This window comes from Bemisia tabaci, chromosome 1 (genome assembly GCF_918797505.1).
Source record: "Bemisia tabaci chromosome 1, PGI_BMITA_v3".
Classification (NCBI taxonomy): Eukaryota; Metazoa; Arthropoda; class Insecta; order Hemiptera; family Aleyrodidae; genus Bemisia; species Bemisia tabaci.
The window spans coordinates 51,388,931-51,412,044 of NC_092793.1; the positions used below are offsets into that span (position 1 = coordinate 51,388,931).

Below are 23,114 nucleotides of genomic sequence, written 5' to 3' on the forward strand. Positions count from 1 at the left end.
AGTGCAAAGAAAACAAAAATGCGAAAAAACGATGACTCAACCGATTACTGTTATGATGCGTCATCATGTTTGTGCCGCGAACACGTTGCAGGGTTGCTGAAAGAAAGATTTCGAAAAGAAACGAGATGATGCTCTTAAAAAGCAAAACACAGAAGACTATCTCCAGAAAAATTATCTCGCTGATTTCGATTAAAATATAGATGACTGTATTTTAAAACTATAATTCTGAGGAAAAGAGCGAATAAAAGGCTAAAAATGCATCAAACTCACACCTCATCTCCTTCATAACAACAAGTAGGATCCATCTGATGAATCAGCATACCTGCATCAAACGGCGGGAAAAACGAACATCCGTTTATTTTCCCCATCACCCCTATTACATGTCATCTTACATGTTAGGTACATACTTGTGTGCATACAAGTACTTACCTACTTGGTTTGAACATTTTACTTCTCAGAAAATGAGGAAATGAAATGAAATTAAGGTGTGCATAAAATATTTTCCCTGAATACACTCAGTACATGACTCAAAAAATTTGGTAATGATTCTTAGGGGTTTAGTGAAAATATTAATCAACCACCTCCCTTCCTCCTACAACAAGTTAAAATACTTAATAGAATCGTTTTTCTAAATTTCAGCTTGAGAGGATCAAAAATAAAAAGAAAACAACAGAGGTAAAAGAGGGAAAGTTGCTCACTGATGCAACATGTACTGACATAGAAATAACGTTCTGCTCAGCTATTTCTGCCATTTCTTGATGGGGTAACTAAGTTACAGATGTAAATAAATAGGTGTGGAAAAATTCCCAGGTGTATGTGAGCTCATGTTATTCAAGCTCTCTTGTCAAAATATTCTGAACTTTGTTTTACCAAATTTTCACTAGAATTTCTCACAGGGACAGTTTCCTATTCCCTTAAAATTTTACATAAAATAAAAGCTTGTATTTATCTGTGTTGGTAGTTAATAGACTGATAGGTAACTAATCTCACCTCTTGCAAGAATAAAAATCAAATAAGCAGGCTCAATACTACCGGATATTTACATCAATTAAAATGGGACCCAAGAAAAAAGGAAAAGGAAATAAATTGGCACGGATGTCAGAGGAAGAAAGAATACGTTATCTGCAACACAGAGCAGCAATTGAAGAGGAAGCACGAAGGCGAAAGGAACAACTGGTTGCGACTTACTTAAAAGTGAGAGTCCATCTGAAATCTAAAATCACCATAAATAAATAATGAATTAGCTGGAGCATTGGAAAATTACACGTTTTTAAAATCTAATGGTGCATGAAATATTACAGTTGCATAGGAAAAATTTGGATGAGGGAAACAATAAAAAACTCATGGGGCTCATTTACTTTGAGTAGCCTTAAAAAAATGTGTTGTAATGGACCCCTTAGAGAGACGGTGGAAGTTAAAAGAGAGAGGAATGAAAAAAACCCCAAAAAACTGAAAACAAACTTGTTTTCAAAATTTAGATGAGTAGTTCTATCAGATTCTAACAAAATATGCACTGAGAGACGAGAAATCAAAAACTATAAAAATTCATTGTTCAGAGAAAATCCTGTATTAAATTTTAGAATTTTCACTTCTCATAATAATAGGCACCCACTACTTAGGTATCTTATTTAAAACCATAATCTGATGCCATGTGCAATCACGCGACAACCATCATGGAATCCTCATATATTTTAGAAAATTTAGAAAAAGGTTTTCTTATAAATGCTGTGAACGTTGTTTGAGTTGGTAAATAAGAAAGTTCAACTAAAAGCTAGTAAAACAGCAAAAGAGGATTCCACCAAATGATAAGTGATGTTTTACCATCTTGATTGCTAATCTGGGTTTTACCAACTTTTTTCACAGAACAAATTGAAGCGAGAGGAGGCATTTTCAAGATTGAATAATGCAAAAATTAACCAACAGTGGAGACATGTGCTTCGACAAATCAAGAATAAAGATCTCAAGGATGATATGAAGGTACAGAAATAGTGTGATGTATTTACATCAGAGAGAGGACTCATATGCCTAACACTAATAATCTTTTCTGAAACCTCTCTGGGTAGGTACTCTAAAAGAACCTATACTCATCCAAAAACCGCAAAATTTGAGAGCGCTGTGTTAGTTTTCCTTCTTTTTTCCTCTTTTCTTTTCGTCTTTTTAAGTACTGGAAACTACTGTCTTTCCTCTTATCTTTTCTAAGACAATGCGATGATAAAAAAGCAAATAAAATATAAAAAAAAGTAGGTATTAGAAGTAAGTTGAAAATAAACAAATTAGATTTTGAAAATTGAAATTTTTCTTTTGTCTGCTTCAAACCAATTTCAGACTCTGTGGAGTACTTTTGAGACTGCAATAAAATGTAAAAATAAAATAATTGAAACTTTACTCTTGGATTTAGACGGTGCAGAGGCACAATACATGTTATCTTTCAAGACACACTCTGAAATGATTAAAAAACTTATAGGTAAGCAGGACTTCAATCATTTTATTTTTCCTTCGTTTTCGCAACATACCTACTTATTACTTAAGACACTGATCGCTTCATGGAATTCATAGTCTATTGGCATCACCCATTCCATTCTCAGTGCTTAAATTATAGAAATACATAATTTTAAAAGGACTGCGCACAAGTACAAAGAAGTCTGGCACTGGCCAAATTTCTGTAGTCTGTACCTACTGGATACGATGTTCTTCAAGACCTCTAGAGTACAATGAACTACTAAAACTGAACTTTCTTCATACCAATGTAGAGAAAAGCAAAGGCACGCTGTCATCAATTTATAAGAATTGGATTCTAATATCCATCTCATCTTCCAAGGGAGGAAAAAAAGAAATTTTCTCAATCACTCATCAAATGTTGCAACACTTCCACTGGATAGGTAATGCACTTAAAATACTGTAAAATTCACTTATAGCCCTGTTTCCATGGAGCTTGGCAGTTTGAGAAGTTCATTTTAAAAGCTCTTAGTGATCAGGAGCACTACATAAACAACAACATCATATCAAATAATATCTAAATTTAGCCATGACAAACTTGGTATTCTATACACAGTCTCATAATTAAAAAGATTTCTTAGGTACTTGTACAATTTTGGAACTTTTTTAGAAGATTTTTCATGAGGGAATACTGGAGAAGACTCCTTTGTTGTTTCATTTATGTATGTTATCTGTTTCAAAAGATATGCATGAGTCAAGACTCCATGATATTCACGAGAATTATGAGAGCCAAAAATCTGCAATATTAGACGAGGCTTATAAAGAGCAGAAACACATTCAGGCAGTAGCAAATCATGACCTCGAATTACTTGGGACTGTGAAGTATTTCACAGAAGTAAATTCTGCAGAGAAACTGCAAGAGAGTGAAAAGGCAGCCACAGAACAGGAGGATGAACTGCGCAACACGGTACAAACTAAAATAGAATATTTTAAGTCAATTTTCAGTCTTGTAACATGAATATACTTATTTTTTTCAGTTTTAAGGTCCTCCTGAGCAAATTTTTACTTCAACTCTGTTCTACTTAAAGCCACCTAAATGTCACTAAACGTTTCCATGCACTGAACCCTTAGAACATAATGACAACTCTTGCACTGTATTTAATTCACTACATATACATGGAATAATCAAACAAACCATAAGCAAAGGCAATTAAAGATTTTCTCTAGACAGTTCATGGTCTTGAATGTTTCATTAACCATGGGTGATTCTGAGACCAATTGATACTTCATTGAATCTCATCATGTACTTATTGTCACAGATGCAGTGCCGCATAGAGAAAATGGAAGGTGCACAAATAAAAACACTAGAAGCTCTGGCTAAGGAGTGCCAAAAAGTCTTGAGAAATTACTCAGCTGTAATTGAGCCGATTACAGTTCATTATAATGCTTTAAAAATCAAAGATGGCATGAGCTCGTTGGATAGAATAGAGAATATGCGCTGTCTCCACAAGTATATGGTATGGAATTTGATGATACAAATTTAAATACATTGAAGTGTTCATTGGACACATTTAACGGGTACAACCTAACTGATTGTAGATCAGATGTCTCCCAATTTCTTCTTGTGTTTTATTTTCTGACAGAAAACTAAGTAAGATTTTGACTTGAAACTTTAAGTTTCTTCTTCGAGGGGAATCAAAGGGAATTTCGCAGAAAGTTTCAAAGTGTCACAATATCTAGGCAAAAAACATGGGAAGAAATTTGGCAACACGAAGAGCAGTTAGGTTTTCTGGTAGATTCTATCCATTTAAAACTTACAAGTAGATACTTATTTATTTAATGCTTAAAATGGGCAGTGGAAGGTGCTAGGAGGTGAAAATAAAACACATTTAAAATTGTTTATGCACTAGACAAAGCTGTCTCATTTGACTCTCATTCCTATTCTTTAAATTACTTTCAGTTCTTGAATTCTTCAAATTTTTATTTGTCATTGTTATATCTGGAAACCTGCCTGCCTACTTCGGACGATTACTTGGTTATCAATGAATGATATAATTCATAGAAATCTAGATGGTCTGCCCTTCTTCCAAGTTTCAAAAAAAACTTAAGAAACCTAGACCGGTGGGACAGCTTAGTCACCCACCAATACTTTGAATTCAATATACCTAACCAATACCAACCATCAGATCGAAATGTTAATTAAAGGGGTGGTCTTCTCTGTACAAATTTTAGGAGACAATATCTCGACTGAAAAAGCAAATTCAAGATATGAAAATGAGTCATAAAGCAAATCTGGAAAACATCAAGACTGAGCAGTCTGATCTAACGTCAAAATTCCAGAGGCTAAGAAAACAAATGAAACTGCTCAATGACGATCATGCTGCTGGAATAAGGCATCTGTCTGTTGTTAGTTCCTCTGTGATAGCGGTAAGTTCCCATTTCTTTTGAGAAAACGTATAGAAATCTTATGAGGTAGATTGTAAATATGAAAAAAACTGAGAGGCGATGGCAAGTTAAGGTTTTGTACTTGCTGACATCGTGTAAGAGGACAGAGGTAGGGGCCTAGGATCAAGAAAATCAATAAAATATGTGTGCCCATCAAGTTCAGAGACATATTTCTGTTGTTTGGCACCACTTTCCAACTGACTGTGAGTTCAGGCTAAGTCAAGGTGGAACCAAGATTTTGGAGTCAATTTTGAACGTTAAGTTTGACTCCTATGTTTACACGCATACTATTTTTTCTTGCTTTTAAATCCCTGAAGAGAAAGAATGTCTGAATAGCTGAGATCAAACTGCTCCTAACTCATTTTTTTCCAAAATGTGATTTGATTTTTTTCTGCAGAATTCGGTTCAGCAGGCCCGTACAATCTGATATTTCAGTTCATTTTGCAGTATCTAACAAAAGCCCAGTATCCCAGCCAGACCAGTATGTACGTCCGATCCAATAATGTCATCCAATAACATATAAAAAGGCTTCCTCAACAGAAAACTGAATTCTCAGTGTGGATTATAAATACTTTCTTTTTGCAATCCATGCGACTTTGTCTGTTTCCTAACAATACAAAGCACACTGAGATAAATATACAATTCACTGCAAATATTTTCTTCTTTCAAATGATATAAGCCAAAGAAACAAATTACTTCAGTTATCTGACCTACAACACATCCTCATGTTCTAAATTGTTAATTGTACCCATCTAAACGCAACATATTGATGCAATTTCTATTTTTTTCTTTAAAAAACATCTTAGGCAGGAAAATTCTTACTATACAACATTGCTATAATAGCTCTGTACTTGGATGATCACTTTCATAATGTGGTCTCTAACTTCAATCTGAGATTTTTCGTGACACCTCTTGAAAGCCCAGTTGCCACTTTATAGATATCCTCAGAATTCTAATGGACCAAAATTCACAAATTTTTCTGTTTATTCTGTATTAAACTTTGTGGAAAATTTATCTACTTGCCTCTGCGGCACATATGATTGAATCATTGCATATTTTTCAGGAATTGAAAGTGCTTCTAGAAAAAGGCAGGCAAATGCAACAGATTTCAGAAAACTGTCAAAAACTGACAACCACCAGGGAGAAACTGCTTCCTATCATAACGAAGATACAAATCGCTGACTGTGAGAATCAGCATCCTCTGAATGCATGTGATGAAAAGGTAAAATTTTAAGACATATTCTCGGAAATGCAATATTAATTAGAAAGATTCTAGACCCTTGATGCTGACCAACTTTTTTTCTCACTGGTGCATGAATTGCTAAGTAATGGATGTTTCTGTTTCTCAGATGCCTGAGCCATACAACAAACTCCTCAGCTTTTGGCAAAAATTTAACGAATCAAAACTGGAATGTGAGTTTCTCAAAATGAAGCACACAGTGTGCAGCCAAGAGAACAAGGAGCTGAGAGAGATGCTTCAGAACTACATGGGAGCGCGACCTTCTACAAGTGCTATACCAACAACTAAGCCCCTCAATTGTTTGATAAGAAGTCAGACTTAACTCTTTCACATCTGTTGATTGTTACGTATATGTAGTATTACAAGAAAAAAACAACAACAATATTGAAACTAGTATAAGATGAATCCTTTAAAAGGGTGAAAGAGGACGTGTTTAATGGACTCAGGAAATTCTATGAGCAAATTTTATTTAAAGTTCCGAACCTCTTCGAGAAGTTCTGTCACGGTTTGTCTCATTAATCACCAGCACCAGTGGACACCGTTGATACCAGATTCGACCAATCAGGTCCGTTGCTTTACGATAGGTCGAACCTACTTTAGAGCTGACTCGTGAGGTGGTACCAAAATCACGTTAGTCACCATATCGGAGGTTCAAATAAAACGGAAAGTTCGGAACTCAACTAAAATGGCAGCTCGGAGGTTTGGGCACAAAAGTAGTACCGACCGCTAAATAGAATTCGCTTTATGATTTATCTGGGATCCACCTTTACCACCTATTTAATGTGTAAGGAACCTTCATTTAACGCCAATTTCAGTATCTGAGCATAATATATTGTGTGCAACTTTTGTCAAGGAGGGGGTCTGACTAGACTTACTACACATGTTCATTGGTACTATAAATTACTGGTATCAATAGATATGATTGGTATAAAACGGATTAATAAATGATGACATCAATTTCATTCCTGTGGAAGATATTCTTTTTATTGATAGAAATATCAACTTAGTCACATGCTTAAGACAATATACTGCTGAAAAAGGGCAAATCAATAAAACCTACTTCAAAATAAATAGGAGAAGAACCGAACTTTCTGTCCTAGTAGAGAAATAATGGAAAATTTCTCTTCCTTTAAACAAATGATAAAACTTTGAAATAAAAAAAATGATATCAATACAAAATAAGACAATAACTAATTGCAGAGGAACACCAAGTACTTAAAATTTTAAATTAATTACATTGAATGTGACATTCTTGCTTTTAAGGGGTGGAGAGACTTCTTTTTGCAAAAAAAGAACTCAACATGGTCAAAGTGAGTACCCATCGTGTGCCCTGTGGTTAGAAGTAATTTTAAAATCAATGCAGTATGCGAAAAAGTCTTCTGATGCAAGAACTCACCTTGAACTGTACAGACAATACAGGCTTATGAGGCTTGGACCGCAAAATCTTAAGGGAATAAGATGAAAAATTTTCAGACAGAATTTTAAATCATTTTGACCTACAACATAAATATGCAGGTCCTCTGAGAGGTCTAACTTGCTTTTACGAACAGAAATTAAATTAGGAGATCTATACGTAATGGCTTATCTATTTACACTCTTTTTGGATTGAACATTTATATATCTTAATATATAAAAGCAAAATAATGATTTTGCAGACCAGACTTACAATCAAGTAAGAATAGTTGACAGGATAAAACTGATTTTACTGTTAAGTTATTGAATTAAATACGTTGATAGAGAAATTAAAAGTTTGCTGATTGACTTAAGCTTCTGGAGGGTAGATGACTCCCAGGGAAGCAAGAGCAGCTTTTGCTGCATTCTTTCTAGCTGTCTTCTTCTTTGAACCTGAAACAAGTTTATTAAAAAGGTTAACTTGATGCCCAAGCTTGATTTTAATGAACAAATGTGATGTTACAGTGGATAAGAGACCTAATGGTGAAAAATTTTGTGTCGAGTTGTTAGTAACCTTGCACTGCGGGGTGTTTCCTAAATGTTTAGGACCAAAAAATGTGGAACCAAATCAGAGTTAGGACAGATCAGTTTGCAGTCCAAAAACCTTGCTTGGAAAAAAAGAATTCTAAGTACACATTTATCTGCCATGTTCTGGACTCGAAATAGTTAGATTACCGAGTATCTCTATATTTTCTATTGGTACAGAAAAAAAGCTGACTGAATGACAGACTGCGCTTTATCTGTCAAAAACTTCTGGTTGTTTAACCGAGCATGAGGAATATGACTTGCCAAAAAAATTTGACTTCACATAATAAGGTAAAGATTCCTCATTCCATAGGCTGTCACAAGAAAATAGGGGTCAACATGGTTCTGAATGGCAGAAGCATCCAAAACAACAACACATTATATAACTATTTTTAATCATCGATGCAAAATGACGGAAAAATTAAATGGGCGTTACATTTTGTAAGGGCACAGGAGAGCTTGAAAGACTTCAGCCTTTAATTTAAGGCTCGTAGGAGACTTCAGATTTGTGGTCATCTTCTGAATTTTGTGGCATTGGTGGGTTGGAAAACATATACATATGTGCTTAAAACCATATATAAGCCAGAAAAGGTATGAATTTACACATTCTGATAAACACTTCCTCTCTAAAAATTTCGACTAGAACTCAAATTGCGCGATGAAAATTAGTGAATTTAAATCCTTACCTTGATTTAAACATTTTTGACAAGGTAGCAAAGGTAAGAAAAAGTTCGAATTCACTGCTCTCAAGAAAAACTGTTGGATATAAGTAAACACAAGAATATTTTTCTGGGGTTCCTCACAGGTTTCTTGGCCTATGATCTTCCCCTTAAAAGGACCAGACTATTTCATTGCGTGTTTTGAATACAGTAAGCAAATAAACTTGAGTGACATTAATAATATCACCGGTTTGACAAATGAAGGCTGGAATAGAGTCCCTTTATACTGAGAGTCAAGACAATTTGAATTCATTTCTGATTGGTTCCCGTATTTTAGGCCTCCAGAGTGTCACAAACGGAAATAAAGATTACATTTTCACCAATTGCAAAGATTATCATCTGGAATGGACCAGGGAATTACGGGTTCGGCAAGGAACAAACGGAATGAGAGGAGGAACGGAGAAAGGCATTTGAGAATGGGCCGATCAAAGATTACAGAAAACGTTCAATTTCTGTAATCTTTATTCCCGTTTGTGACATCCATGAGCCGAATTGTCTTGACTCTCAGTATAAAGGGACTCTAGGCTGGAAGAGAGCATAAGGAAAGTTCAAAGAAGGAAACTTCAGTCAATTAAAGGGTCAGTTTCAAAGAGAGAAAACATAAAATAAATTTTCAAAAACTCACCAGTTCCAGAATAAGTTTTTCCGTCCATTACGCATGTAGCTGTGAAAGAGGGAGCTCCTCCTTGGGCGGGGTTGGTGATGTCATCAAAAGTGACAGCAGGACGGATCATGTGAAGAAGCATTACAGGTTGATAAGAAGTTGGGTTTTCAGGCAGCGGCCTGTTTATTTCTTGTTTGGGTTGTTTGGCCGGTTTTGGCTATAAACAGACAAAAAAGGAGGTGTCATTAAGATTGGGACAAACCAAGTTCGAGATGTTAGGTCACAACATGTTACTCTAAAAGTAGAATCATACTAAGGCACAGACACCTAAGGCATCTGTTTAAAGCACAGAGACACCCAATCCCAATCTGCTGAAATTATCTTTCTTTTTACTTAAAACCTAAATACTTTTTGATCCTGACATAACTCAACTAAAGGACAGAAACTGGCTTGTGCCAAATGGTGTTCACAAATTAACTAAAGCTTTAAAAACGGCACCTCACAAGCTATTTCAAACGCTCAAACAGGGGACAGTTCAGTATTATACTATACTGTGCGCCATTCCAAGTAGGTTATTATCAAATAATGATGAAAGGTTATAAAATACTGAATAAAGCTACTGCCCCTTTAACCTTCTAGAAATGATTGATCATGCTTAAGGTTTGATTCAAGATGAGTGTTATCAGAAAGTTTCAGACAATGTGGTTCACTTTTTGTTCTTAGAAAGCAATGAGCATCTGACTTTTTTGTTTCATCACTATTCCAATATCTACAGAGTACAGACTCAGCAGGAAAAATTCCTTAACTTTCCTGGATTTTCCCCGATTTGTAACATCAAAAATTTTCATGCATAGAACAGAAAATGAACTTTTATTGTTGGCATTGATATCAATGCAAATGACAGAAACATGTGAACCTTTATACGTCAGGTATTATCATTCAATAGGCTAAAATTGCGATTCTTCATCGAATAATATTCTGCTTCTTACTATTCAGAGTGTGGCTAACAATGAGTATGGAGACATTATAATATTTGCATTATCAAACCGTGAGCCAGACTGGCACACAGTTTGATCCTGTGGACAACCCTTTTTGATGTTCTCTTCAAATAATTTTACCAAATATATTTTTTCAGCTTTCGAGAAAAGAGATAACTTAAATTTCTAGTCTTAAAATTCTCTGACTTGCCTAATCTTAGGGAATTTCCTCAGAATTCTTGGTTTTCCACACCTGTCAATACCATAAGTTAGAATGTACATTTTGTACCCCTGTGCATTTGGGGGCCTGAATTAAAGATCAAATGGTTACAATCTCAAAAGAAAGGGCTTTCATAAGATTTGTTACTTCAGGTAGGGAAGAAAAAAGAAATAAATAAAATTGCAGTAGAAAGGAAATTAGAAAGCTTACAGTGCCAGCAGTTGCGTTTGATGGAATTCCGTCCAAAGGAATATTTGTTCCTTGTGCTTGCCATTCGCTGAACAATTTGTGAAGGGCAAATGAAGCTACATTTACCCATGGGATGACCTCATCAGGGTTTTCTTTCGAGTCTCCATTTTCATCTGTCATTTCCACATCACCTGAGGCTGTGAGAAATTACACATTTAAAAACAAATAGGAAAAATATTCGCCAGAATTTACAATAAATACTAAAATTTTTGAGTAGTTAGGATTGGAAACAGTAAATTAAAAGTTTAACTTTAACTAAATTTTTGTCTTTCCATAAAAAATCAAGTACAGTTTTCAAATCGAATCTCCATTCTTTTAATCACAGCAGAATACCATGTACCACCACAGCACTTTTATCTTTCTTTGTGAATCTTCCGCAGACTACATTTTTCCTCTGATTAAATCACAGCAGAATACCATGTACCACTACAGCACTTTTATCTTTCTTTGTGAATCTTCCGCAGACTACATTTTTCCTCTGATTAAATCTACAATCAGTCCTTTTGTCACGCATCAAAATAGCATTATGTCAAGCGACAAATGAGGGTCTGTGAAAATAATCTATCCAAATTGGTTTTGAACGTTTAAATCTGCAATAAGAATACGATTTTCTTTGTTTACCTTCTTTTTGTGCTTGCTTCACCATTCTATCAATTAAAATTCCTTTCAGGGCATTTTCACAAGCAACCTGTTTGGCCTGTAATTTAGAATGACCATTGCCTTCATATGTTTTACCGTAAGCCTGAAACAAAAAACCAGACTAGTCAGTAACAGGCAAGAAAGGTTTAAATAGGTTATCAACATGTATCCTGAATACTTTGTTTAGCAGATAATTCACCCAATAATTACAAAAGGGCTCCGAGTCAATAATAGATACAAAACTTTCCCAATTTTATCAGATTTTCGAAACCAAATTAAAATTCTCCCTCGACTTTTTCTACAGAAAACACTTGTACCTATATTTTACCCGAAATTAAATGCAGAGCTCACCTCATAGAACATTTTCGTTCGCTGCCATGACTTACACGTTGTCGAATAGTTCTGGCTCCTTTCAGAGCTCTGAGTTCAACAGAAAGTGGCAAGAATTTCAAATGTACAAAAAATGAAGGATTGCTTAACAGAGATCTTGTTTTTCTCAGATTCTGAGTCTGTAGAAGACCTGACTTTCCCAGGTTTACAAATTCCTCTTTCCCTCTGACAATTTCAGGTTCTCCAGACCGCTGGAGCTTTGTAGCTACTCAATAGCACAGGTTAGGTAAATCTCCAATTACACTTTTTTGTTTAAATTTCAGTGAATTTGAACTTTTAACTAATAATTTAATTTATATTAATCTGGTCGATAAAAATATTTAAACAAAATTAGTTAACAGACTTTGAAAGAGTAGAACTCACATTGACAGAGACATTAAATCTTTGAAGTCCATCATGTCCCATGGGAAGCTCATTGACGTTGAATTGAAGACCAGTGATAATTTCATGAAGACACATGATAGAATTCTTTGGCTTGATCACTCGTCGGAGGACATTATTTCTCTTCATGTTCTTCACTCGCTTGTTGGGCTTGTCTGAAAATCAAAGGTTTTTGTATGATGAGAAAATAAGTATTAATAATGATAACTCATCGACATCTTCACAGTTCTTGCACGTAAAAACGGAGCCAGGATATACTAAGAGAAACTGATGTGGATTTAAGTACGGCAGAGGTTAGCAAGAATCAGTCATTCTATATAGAAATGATGCATAAGCTTTGCACAGCTCTTCAGATTGTACAACCTGGAGCATTGTTAGCAGCTGAGCAATTTGAAATCCCTACTGCAATTTTTCCGAAAATAGAATATTCTTAACTCTTACCGATTCATCTTCAAGAAAAATAAATGCTTGTTTGCTTTGCCACAAGGTGCATACACAGTTGCAAAATATGAAGGAGGGAACAAAGGGTCGGGTCCAAAATGACCAAATGAATGAGATCGTGCGATGGCAGAATAACTTTGTCTTCAGGTCATGTTAACCAGACAAAAGAGGCTGCCAAAGAAAGTGCCTGATTGAGTCCCTCCGATGAAAAGACAAAGGGAATATTCAGTGAAAGAGAAGCTGCAGAGGGTCGAATGAAAAGTAACCCGTGTTCTAACTTTAGGATAAACTTTTAGATGCCATCTTACTGGGTAAGCTTCTTAGTTAGGAGCCACCCACAGTTATTTTCAGTAGAGGCAAATATTAGTTTTAGCATGTATATTTCTTATCATGGCACATGAAACTATGTGAGGGGCACAAATAAGGAGTCCTAAGTAGAACAGAATTGCTGCTTCAAAGAATTATTCATGGCAAGTTCCATTTCCTTGTGAAGAGCCCAAACCCTCACTTACAGAAGCATTTCGGCATGGCGCCCGGTTCAGTTTTAATACTGGAAATATCAGAGAGCAAGCCTTCTAAAGGGCTGTCAGAGGACAAAGTGCTTTGACAGTTGGGTTTCCCAGAGAGCACTGCTAACACGACTTCTTCAAATTGAAAAAAATGATAGAACCAAGGTATAGATACTAAATGCTTCCGTATGAATTTTAGAAAAAAGTATATTACTTGTAATATGAGAAAATTCAATAATTCAATTGCTATCTTGCAATACAATTATCAGGGTTGCCACAGAATTTAGAAAATAAAATTCCCTGACATATTTCGGTGAAACTCCCTGACAATTGAAAATGTCACCGATGGTTAAGAAGGCATATTTGAAAGCAGTTTTCGAGCAAAATTTCTTGTTCAAAATCTAAAATCCCCGACAATTCCCGGTTTTCTGCGACTTCTTAAAATTTCCGGCCTTTCCGGTTATTCTTGACTGTGGCAACCCTGAATTAAGACGGAACACTTACATTTGATTCCACCGAATCTTTGGCGGAAGAATCCCTTCTTTCCTCCTTCTTCTCCTTCTTGACCTGTTTCCATAGGTGTGTTATTTTCATCCTTGATATTTTGCACTGGTGCCTGTGCTTGAGGTTGAGCTGCCGGTGTTACAGGTGCTGCTTGTTTTGCAGGGAACTAAACCGAGCGGGGAGACAGGAAACGATCAGCAAAATGGTATATTTTGCCATCGGATCGAAGATTAGCAATCCGGTATTGGTAGCCATAAAGTATACCGATTTCAGACAAACCAATATGATTTTTTCCACTAATACATTTCTGAGGCTCAAAAAGCATACAAATATTCTTCTTCTGCACTCTGATTGTTTTAGATGTCAAGTGAAAAACACAAGCCAGTTTGACATACTACCACAATGTTCGTGTATACTGAGTGTTCGTATACTTCATGAGTTTTCAAATGAATCAGCGAATGTACACAAGAAAATAAAATATAAAAGGCCCTTCAAGGAAATGTGCATGCATGCTCTTGCCAATGAGAGAGTCCATTATCTGAGAAAAAAAACTAGATCAGAGTAGAAGAGAGAAATCAGGCTGCTTTTAACAAGCATTCAATAATCCTAGCAGAATTTAGATGATCTTCAATTGCTTTAGAGTCAAAGCCAGTCGGAATTGAAGGAATTTAAAAAACAACTGTTTTAAGGAAGCGATATCTTGCATCTTACTCTGTAAAGTATGTCTGATAGATTTTGACATTTGTGAGAATCCAGCAAAGGACTACTGCAAAAACTGCATTGACTGAGCTGAGATGAAAAAAAAACACATTTCTTTGAAGTTCCTAATACTTAATTAATCCGAACAAAACACATCGTTTCGAATTTTACGTTTGGTTAAAATAAAGGGTCATGCAATGAGTTTCTTCACGACTAAAACAAACTTAGCTGTAGTTGCTTCTAATGCCTTTTCCCCATGAAATATTAACACCCAATTTCTTAAGACTCTGTTTGAGTGCGAATTGGTCATTCATATAACCGAAAAGCACTCCCACAAAAAGAAAGGAGCCAAAATGTTTGGGCAAAAATTGGTGGGGAGAAGACATTTGACCCCAGGGATATGGAATACTAAATCGTTCTAGCTATGTGACAGAAACTCGGTCGAGGTATTATCATAACGACAACATAGAAATCGAAACAATTTTCACTATAGGTTTGTGAAAACGGATGTTGCCAAGTACCACTAGCCAGACAACATATCATCGACGCATCTATGTGTTTGCCTGTCTCGAGGGGGAAAAGAAAAAAAAGAAAAAAACAGATATTAGCATGGAGGAAAATAAACCAAGAAAATCTTGTGAGGGTCGCAAGAAAAATTTGAGACAATGGTCTACCGTATAGGGTCGTCACGCAGACACAGTTGAAGCTCATATGGAGTCTATTGTCAACTAGAGGAATCGATGAGAATCAAACTTGGCACTTTGAGACACATCAATTGAAGGAGGAACACTTGAATTATTATTCCAAAGTTTCTCCCGACTGACAATACTCCATTTATTTTTTGAACGTTCAATACTAAAATGACTCTTAAAGACAGAACATAGAATGCTACCAGCTTTTGATACCCATGAAGTATGAAAGTACTCTACTTATTAAGCACCCTAATTAAAGCAAAATATGGAGGTACTCAGGACAGAAGATCTTCAGAAAAATTTAACCACACCATACGTTGTGACAACTAACGAGAAACCAGTCCTTTAGTTTGTATTAAAGTAAATTGACTACCACAGAAAAAAGATACCAAATATCAGGAAAAAATGATGAGCTGTGGGAATGTAAATTCCTACAGGAGGTGATAGTGAACATAGTTTTTTGAAAGGCAATAACTCTGGTGGCATTGAACGTAGAAAGTGGACCTCATTATGTTTCATATTTTTGCACGATTCAACCATCAGAGAAAGATTCAGCAACTGTCAAAACTGAACCACTAAAGTAAGGAAAACTTTTCCTCAGGGCTTCTAAATATAAGTGTGTTCATACTCTAATCTTTCTTTGTTATTGTGAAAAATGTTGAAATTTTCCTGGTTTGCAAGTTCTCTGATGTTCTTGATTGAAAAAAGTACCGACAAGTCTTTGAGAGTGTTTTTAGCAAAGATCACTGGATAGTAAGTTTGAGGAGACACAAAATCTCCTGATTAAGGTACATTAATTGGAAATTTCCTGACAAGTAATGTGCTAAGGATAAGATGTTCATCAAAAGAGGAAATTTTTCATAAGGCAGACATCCCTTATGAAAAAACTTTACTGCACTGAACACTACAAACACAAGCTTCTGTCCTAGTAAACACCTGATCGAAAATTATCACATTCACTAACAGTCTCTAACTACAAGCTGTAACTGATTAGGAATTTCACTAATCATCTTTAAAAATATCATGGAGTCAAAAAATGGCAAAAAAATGAAAGCTGCTTACTGACTGTTAATTCACAGATAAATTGCCAATAAAATTCTTTAAAAAACAGAATGACAACTTTTAAAAACTCGCATTTTTCGTGTTATTATTCCTGTTAAAAAAAATAGGATGTAGTTCGGACACAGAAACTTGGAAATGAAGATGTTGGTACATAAAACTTGTGCCACGGTGCTTCGTCCATAGCCTGTCTTGAAGAATATGCAAAGTTTACATCAATTATAAATACAAATTTTGGACATGGTAACTAAGTTTTTGGACATCCTGGTGATGTTAATCATTTGTTCAGTTGCTTAAAAAATTCTGAATAGTTTCCTTTCAGCCTTACCTAACTGGAAAGCAGCATGTGGAAAGTTTGATTTTTAAAGCTCATCAGTGGTCGAGATGATCGTATATAAATAACAAAATTTGAACACCACTGAATTTCTTGATATTCCAAGCAACACCTTTGTTTAGCTTAGAAAATTTGATTACTTGCACCTATTATCAGCAGCTGGAATACTAGTATGTAGAAATTTGGCACTGAGGTGTTGCAGGGCCCTTCTTTTCACCAACAAAGCAACAGTTATAGCAGTTACAGTGCATTTCCTTGCAAAATAACACTAAAAATTCTGTAGACACAGTCTATTGGAAAAGGGAACTCTCTTTCTTTGAAATGACTAGCTGAGTTCTCAGATTAATGCGTCAGCGGTGACTCTGGTCACGATTGTGCTGTGGCCAGTTCTCAAACGCTGATGGATGACGGCAGTGCGGTCACTGGCGAACAGTACTTAAGAAAACAACTGCCAACTGAGCTGATGATACCTCTGCTGATTACCGCTGCACTTCCTGCGCTGGAGCATTTCGGCAGCGTAAGTCTGCAATCACATATCTCGTTTGCGGTGTCTGAAACTATCCGCCTCTACGTTATTTCATAACAGGACGACGAATTGACATCATTCCTTGAATTTTTTGCAGAATTTTCTTTGCACAGAGAAGAAAAATCACGGCAGTTTTAAAGAATTGCCATTGAGCAATTTCCCGTTTAAAAAATAAAGTATGACAGGAAGTCTGTGATGTGGCAAACCAAGTTACGTGATAGCCGACTTACACCGTCGATTACTATTCTCCTCTAACCCTACCTGTTAGGACATCTAAACACGGCCTCGGACTGAATTGACAATTTGGCGTTGACTAAAATGATATGCCCTGTTTCAACTGCGTTACTAGGAGATGAAATGAACATGAAAAAAAATTGAATTCTACAATGTGCCTGCAGACAAAGACTCAGCATCATCAAGGTAGAAGGATTAGGCAAGAACTCATGGTGAGAGATGATAGTAAACTCACAGTCTGTTGGGTGTTGTAGTTGCCAGTGTTGTAGGACTGCTGGTAGTTGCCAGTTGCAGTAGTTACACTACCAGCATACTGCTGCTGCGCTGGGAAAGTGCCTGTCTGGGGACTGTTCCTTGTGGACATGGTGGAATAGGCTGGGGCTGTTGTGTTAGCCTGATTTTGAGTAGCTGAAATAAAAGCAGAGCACTTTAGCCATCGTAACCAAAACGGAATTGGGACATGATTGTCCACAAAAAACGAGCCTGTGGACTCAAGAAGCGTCTTATATTAGGATATGAATACTGCGGCCTTGATGGAGTACCTAAGGGTTGATGCCTTTGTGAATCGTAAGAGAATGTCTTCAGTAATAACTGAAATGTTAGTGGGACAAAGGAAAAACACGATGAAGAAAACAAATCGTGAAATTGAGAGATACAGTGAACATTTAGATACGCATGATTCCGGTTAATACGTATTAGAAAGCTTAAAAGGAAAAGGCCTGACATAGCTTGATGTATTCACGGTCCTCGCTTCTCACCGGCTCGGGTTACGGCACCTTAGAAAGAATTAGTGGATGACAGTGTTAGTTAATTACCTGGTCTCCTGGTGTAAACCATTGTTATAGTTGTAGAATTCACTGATCTTTCCAACAAATGACAAAATGAAAATTTTAGGAGGATGACAACTAGTACGCTCGGCGTTCAGCGTTCACAGGATCCGTCAAGATGGCGGCAACTTCGTGATGGCGGCCAAGGAAACATAAGCGTTAGATGTTGCCATGTTGGAATAGTGATAATGTAATTAAGGTTAGGAGTAATTATTCATATTCAATTCCGTTTTGTGCAATGTACGTGATTAACTGAAGAATTAAAAAAAATATGACGGTATCGGCTCGTCATTCTAGTCTCTTCGAATAACGTCTTAAATTTTTATCGCCCGAGGATAAAATAATGGAGTGAATCATGCAACAGTGTTATGTGCCGGTAGATGCCGGTGCTCGGCGTCGGGAAAAATCGATAAATCCGTAATAAATATGCTATTATTAGCTTATCAACTTAGCTTATATCATTATATTCATCATAGTAATTGGAATACCACTGAGCATCTGATCTGCTAGGTTTCAGGGAGTCCGATGATTGTGAAAGTATTACCCCGGCTAACGGTAGGGCTGTAAGCTGTGACATGGTTGGGGGGGGGGGGGGGGGAGAGGAAGGGTTTAGAGTTTGAGCTCGGGCCCCTTGGATTGCGACATACTTCTTCAGATTTAGAATAATTAAAGAAGCCGGCAAGTCAGCTACTTGGGAAAATCAATACTTCAGATAAAACGCATTTTCTCAAGCGATGCATTTGTAATTCCTCATGACAATATATTACAAGAAAACAGGGACCATAAAGAGAAAAAAACTGACAAAACTGTTCACAGTACCAGAAATATATGCCCGCATTACGCCACTTTTAAACGTATGACCCCAAAGCTGCTTTGAAATGTTCTCATACAATTTTAAAGTTATTACTTATTTTTTTAATTACTGTCATTACATATTTTTCTTTTTTTATTTAGGTCTTGGAGCCTTCGATTTATGACTATGACTCGACAGCGCACGTTAGCAAACTAACAATGTTGTTTACTTCTTAGGAAGTTTAGCTCAATTAACGACTATCACTTTATTTCGAATAACTTATGAGTATTAATTCTTGGAGTCATTTCGAAATATTACCCATATTACTCCACCCACAATATTAATTCAAGTCATCTTCTTATGACTTTCTGCAGGTGCACGTGAGAGGCTCTTATTAATTTAAAATTGGCGGGCGATTATCCTTTAGTTCGTGTTAGAATCCACTAGTCCTACGAGCGCGCCACCATCTCCAACCTGTCATTGTTTTTGTTTACAGATTTTGTTCTACGTTATAAATCATTGTGCATTTTTGTAATCAAGTTCAACTTCATCAAAGTTTCGTGGATAAATTTGTGTAAAAAGTTCTGCAATATCGCACCAATTACTCTTCGGGTGTATCTCTGCGTCTCGCGTCGCATTTTGGTGCCTGCAAGTCAGACATTCGCGTAAATGCCGGAAGTACTATCTTCGTGAGAGCGACAGGTGGTTCTTCATTGATTTTCAACCTCAAGCAGCTTCGTTCAATCGTCAAAATCTCTTTTTATGAATTCCACACCGAGATTCCGGTAAGAACTCACTATCACTTTAAAGTGCTTTCAGTGCGATCTATGTATCAAATACTGGTAGCAAGCAGATCCACAGATATTGGATTCACCGCAAGGAACTTGCAATTCACATTGTCTCCTTGGAACCCCTAGCCTTTAAAGCAATTAATGAAGCTTTGTATTCCATGGGAGCCGACCAAGTGCCTAAGTCTGAGTTCCTCCAAACTACGTCTCTTTCTTTTTTTTTCTAGAAATTCGATCTGCGTGGATTCAGGTTGTGAGGACAAGCTGTCTAGACCCCTCTATTCGTATAGCTTGATTTCATGGATCAACAGCTGCGTTGTCAAAGTAAACTGTTTAAGACCGTTAGGCAACGGAATTACCTGATTCCAAACGCTTGGCATTGTTCGACTCCGTTTGAATTGCCCGATGCCCTGGACTGTTTACCAAACGGAAGTCAACAAGTCATCAGCCTCAATAGGTAGTTGAGAGCATTGAGCTAACCTCTGAATGTAATTGTGCTTGTGGTGTCAGAGTGTCCAGCTAGTCAACAAAGATGACCGACAAGGCACTTCCCAACGGGCAAGTCAACGGTCATGTGATATCTGTCAGCGTTGAGCACACAACGCAAACCGAAAGTTTACTTCAACATCGCACCAATAATTGATGCAACTTTTCAGTGTTGCTGACTCAAACAAAGGTGCCAGTCAAAGTCCCAATCAACATAAATCGAAAGCAGAGGATCAAAAGACTATTACTCTGAAGTATCTTTGTTTACTACTCCGTTTGTGAATCTTGAACCGATGATTATCTGCAATAAGTTAAAATTGAGGCGCTGGATGCAAAAATGGCACTTCTGGGTTGCAGAGTTTCAGATGCTCCTCTAATATTTCATTCATTGTAAGGAAAGTGAATGCATCCATTTCACTACAAATTTTACCGAATATTCCTGATGATCCCACAATTTCCTATGGAAAGAATTCTGGAAAAATCACCCATTAAATTCCTCTCAAAGGGATTAATTAGCAACAGAGATTCTGAAACACTGCATTCGAGAAGTGCCCTTTTTGCATCTAGGGCCTCAATGAAAGCCTAAAATGTTGAAGCATCCTGCATTTCAAGAAAAACAGGTCAAACATTATTCAAAGGTTGATTTTTCAATTTTTCTTTACTTTGATGACTAGAAGTCAGGTGGTCATTAATTAATCAGCTACTTTAAGTGTTTCAATTTTAAGGGTTTGATTACTTCAATAATTTTGGTTTCCTTATTGTCAGTTAGTTAATTTTTATTTCAAAGACAAATCGCTTACTTTTTGATTTTTTAGAAGGAGAATTGTAGTTAATTTCAAGATGTAATATTGAAGACAAGAGAGTAAATTTTACGATATTGTTTCTATCAGAATACTCTACTTAGAGTTTAATCAAATTAAATAATTTCTAAATTAATACATTTAGCCAGAAAACTTAACTTTGGTTACTTTTTTTAGTTGCAATTCCCACAATCGATTTTTTGTTTAGTTTGACTGGCTCTGAAAAAGTGAATGGGAATATCGGTCCGGTCGGTTCGTTGGAGGATTGTCCTATTTTAGTTGTTGTTTTTTTTGCCGTGTGAAGGAGACAAATGAGTGTAAAAGTACCCTAAATATTGACCAGCCCACCAGGTTATTTTATAGCTTATTTTATAGGATAGGGTGATTAAGAAGAAGAATTTTGGATAAATAGAGGACAAAAACGAAAGAGTGTTGGCTGGGGGTTAAACTATGGAATGGATGTTAGGGTAGGGAGAAAAAAGTGGAGGGATAACATAAACTGGGGGAATAATATGGGTCGCATCTCTATCGAGGAGGAATGCAAAGTGTATAAGGTAGATAGGAGCAAGGGGCAGGGAATAAACAAACAATGTAAAAAAAAAATAAAGTGGGGATTAAGCAGGGGGTAAGTACAGCGAGGGGTGATCAAAGGAACGTCAGTTAAAAAATTCGAAGGGAGAGGGAATAGGAGAAAGAACATAGGAGTAGCGTAGAAGGAGGAAAGAAGGGAAGCTGGTATAGATAGGGTGAACAGTGAACACTGTCAGAATCATCCCAAGAAGCATTCATAGGATCCTATTGGCAGGAGGGATTTTTCAAGTTGAGTTGCTACTGCCTCCGCCGCCGCTTCTACTAAAAAGACAACTGGAGATGGTCTTTGTGCCCCCTTTCAAGCTGGACACTCCCGGTATTGGCGACCGGGCAATAGGACGACGAATGTTGCAAGTTGCAGCGCGCATCTGCAATCAATTGTGCATGTTACTACTTCAGAGGCGGAGGAGATCGGTTCCCGCTGCCGTAATCCCGACTGAATGGCAAATTGATCAACATTCAACACTTGAGTGTCAACGGGACGGCGCACACTGTGGTATTTGACCGAAAAACCTGGCCAAAACCTCAATTTTAAATTTTTTTTAGTGGAAAACCAATGTGATATTCGAAATCTACACTGTGTTTTTTACCCTGGTAGACATGTATGTACCATTTTTCGAGTGGCTCAATTTCCCGCGCAGAGACCACGAAGTTACCTATTTCTCAGTGATTATTTTGATATGTTTCGGCACGCTACTCGTCGATCAGTTTACTTCAACTGTGCGATCATAAGAGGGAAGTTCGGCGATATGCAACACATTCTTAGGGAGAAAATCTACACAACTAACCACAGTATTTTCGAAATTTCTTTTTTTAGTGATTTTCACAGGAGGTTGAAAAGTGATGTAAAAGTAAACGTTTTTTTCGAAATTCAGAGGCCGATATCTTTTTTATCTCAACTGTTCTCAAGCAGTTTGAGGCGGGATGTTTTAGTCCGAAGTGGGTATTTTCATGATTCAGGGGTGACAGACTGAGGAAAACTGAGGAAATTGAAATTTTTGACTTTAAAGATGGACTTTTGAGCGATTTTCACAAACATGAATGGGAAACATTATGTCGATACTAACGACTGAAATTGTATTTTTCCAACAGCTCTGACCCATTTAGTACCAATTGGGTGATATTCGGTCACGGAACCTGTTTCTTTGGCCCCTACGCCCTCGAAAGAGGGATAAAAAAAATAATTGAAAGCGGATGAGAGGGTCACTTTAAAGTCTTGCAAAAGTGTTTAATCCGTTATCTAACAATCTCTTCGTGCATTATCCTTGAGTATAGACATATTTATGCCATGATTTACTTTGACAGACAAAGAGTCCATGCGGCCCCGGGGATGGGCTTTAAAAGTGGCCCTCTGGCACCATGAAATTACGCTGTGAGGCACATTTGAAGCCTCGTAAAAGTGAGATATGTGGTTTTCTTACGAATTTCGTAGTGAAATGCCTCACTTTGAGATGTGGACCGCCATGGGTTAGGAAGGAACCCATCAAAATGAATCATTTTCACAGGTGCTTTCTGTCTTTACAATGGTTCTTATTATGATAGAACTCATTTTTC

The 23,114-nt window shown here is 36.7% G+C and overlaps 3 protein-coding genes across 3 annotated transcripts in view; 2 read left to right on the forward strand and 1 right to left on the reverse strand.

Moving 5' to 3' along the window:
* Positions 1-452: 452 nt before the first annotated feature.
* On the forward strand, positions 453-7,289 carry LOC109035514 (dynein regulatory complex subunit 2). The gene is made up of 8 exons (XM_019049167.2): positions 453-1,194; positions 1,864-1,977; positions 2,326-2,464; positions 3,180-3,403; positions 3,756-3,953; positions 4,669-4,863; positions 5,945-6,103; positions 6,231-7,289. The coding sequence occupies exons 1-8, from the start codon at positions 1,054-1,056 to the stop codon at positions 6,441-6,443; spliced, it is 1,383 nt and encodes a 460-aa protein (XP_018904712.2). The 5' UTR covers positions 453-1,053; the 3' UTR covers positions 6,444-7,289.
* LOC109035598 (DISCO Interacting Protein 1) lies at positions 7,079-18,262 on the reverse strand. The gene is made up of 8 exons (XM_019049298.2): positions 18,091-18,262; positions 17,511-17,683; positions 13,732-13,897; positions 12,260-12,432; positions 11,489-11,609; positions 10,829-11,004; positions 9,443-9,638; positions 7,079-7,966 (listed from the first exon to the last, which is right to left on the reverse strand). The coding sequence occupies exons 1-8, from the start codon at positions 18,110-18,112 to the stop codon at positions 7,884-7,886; spliced, it is 1,110 nt and encodes a 369-aa protein (XP_018904843.2). The 5' UTR covers positions 18,113-18,262; the 3' UTR covers positions 7,079-7,883.
* A 1,146-nt stretch (positions 18,263-19,408) lies between these two features.
* ced-6 (PTB domain-containing adapter protein ced-6) overlaps positions 19,409-23,114 on the forward strand; it is a 96,436-nt gene continuing 92,730 nt past the window's right edge. The window contains exon 1 of the mRNA XM_072302826.1: positions 19,409-19,680. The gene's annotated coding sequence lies outside the window, so the exon portion shown is untranslated. The remainder of the gene's footprint in view (positions 19,681-23,114) is intronic.

Excerpts from the sequence above, each read along its gene's own strand:
- LOC109035514 (XM_019049167.2), top strand. The coding sequence starts at position 1,054 with ATGGGACCCAAGAAAAAAGGAAAAGGAAATAAATTGGCACGGATGTCA. Across the intron at positions 3,954-4,668 it reads GCTGTCTCCACAAGTATATG|GAGACAATATCTCGACTGAA; the intron begins GTATGGAATTTG and ends TACAAATTTTAG. Across the intron at positions 4,864-5,944 it reads TTAGTTCCTCTGTGATAGCG|GAATTGAAAGTGCTTCTAGA; the intron begins GTAAGTTCCCAT and ends CATATTTTTCAG.
- LOC109035598 (XM_019049298.2), bottom strand. The coding sequence starts at position 18,112 with ATGGTTTACACCAGGAGACCAG. Across the intron at positions 12,433-13,731 it reads AAGATTCGGTGGAATCAAAT|ACAAGCCCAACAAGCGAGTG; the intron begins GTAAGTGTTCCG and ends TTTGATTTTCAG. Across the intron at positions 9,639-10,828 it reads CAAACGCAACTGCTGGCACT|CCAAAACCGGCCAAACAACC; the intron begins GTAAGCTTTCTA and ends GTCTGTTTATAG.